General features: G+C 80.4%; 1 protein-coding gene across 1 annotated transcript in view; it reads left to right on the top strand.

The window, feature by feature from the left end:
- Nucleotides 1-19: 19 nt before the first annotated feature.
- Nucleotides 20-280, top strand: part of QSER1 (glutamine and serine rich 1) — a 45262-nt gene continuing 45001 nt past the window's right edge. The window contains exon 1 of the mRNA XM_039724958.1: nucleotides 20-196. Within this exon, the coding sequence (XP_039580892.1) occupies nucleotides 81-196 (116 nt within the window). The 5' untranslated portion in view covers nucleotides 20-80. The remainder of the gene's footprint in view (nucleotides 197-280) is intronic.

Genomic DNA, 280 nt, shown 5'->3' with positions numbered 1-280 from the left:
TCTCCTGAACTGACCCCCGCCCCGCCCGGTGCCCGCCGCCCTCAAAAGCGCAGGGCCCGCACGGAGCCCCCGCGGCCCCGATGATGGACAGGAACTACCCCGCGACCCCCGGCTTCGCCGAGCCCCTGGCCCCGGGCACCGCGCCGCCCGCCGCCTCCTGGGCCTACGAGCGCGGCGCCGGCAGCCTCAAGCCCAGGTGAGGAGGGTCCGCCGAGGGGGCAGCGGCAGGAAAGGCCGGGGGCCGCGCCGGGGCCTGGCCGAGGGCGGCCGAGGGGGCCCC

The sequence above is a fragment of the Passer montanus genome, unplaced genomic scaffold (genome assembly GCF_014805655.1).
Source record: "Passer montanus isolate IOZ18808 unplaced genomic scaffold, ASM1480565v1 scaffold54, whole genome shotgun sequence".
Lineage (NCBI taxonomy): Eukaryota > Metazoa > Chordata > Aves > Passeriformes > Passeridae > Passer > Passer montanus.
This window is presented reverse-complemented; position numbering and strand designations above follow the sequence as displayed.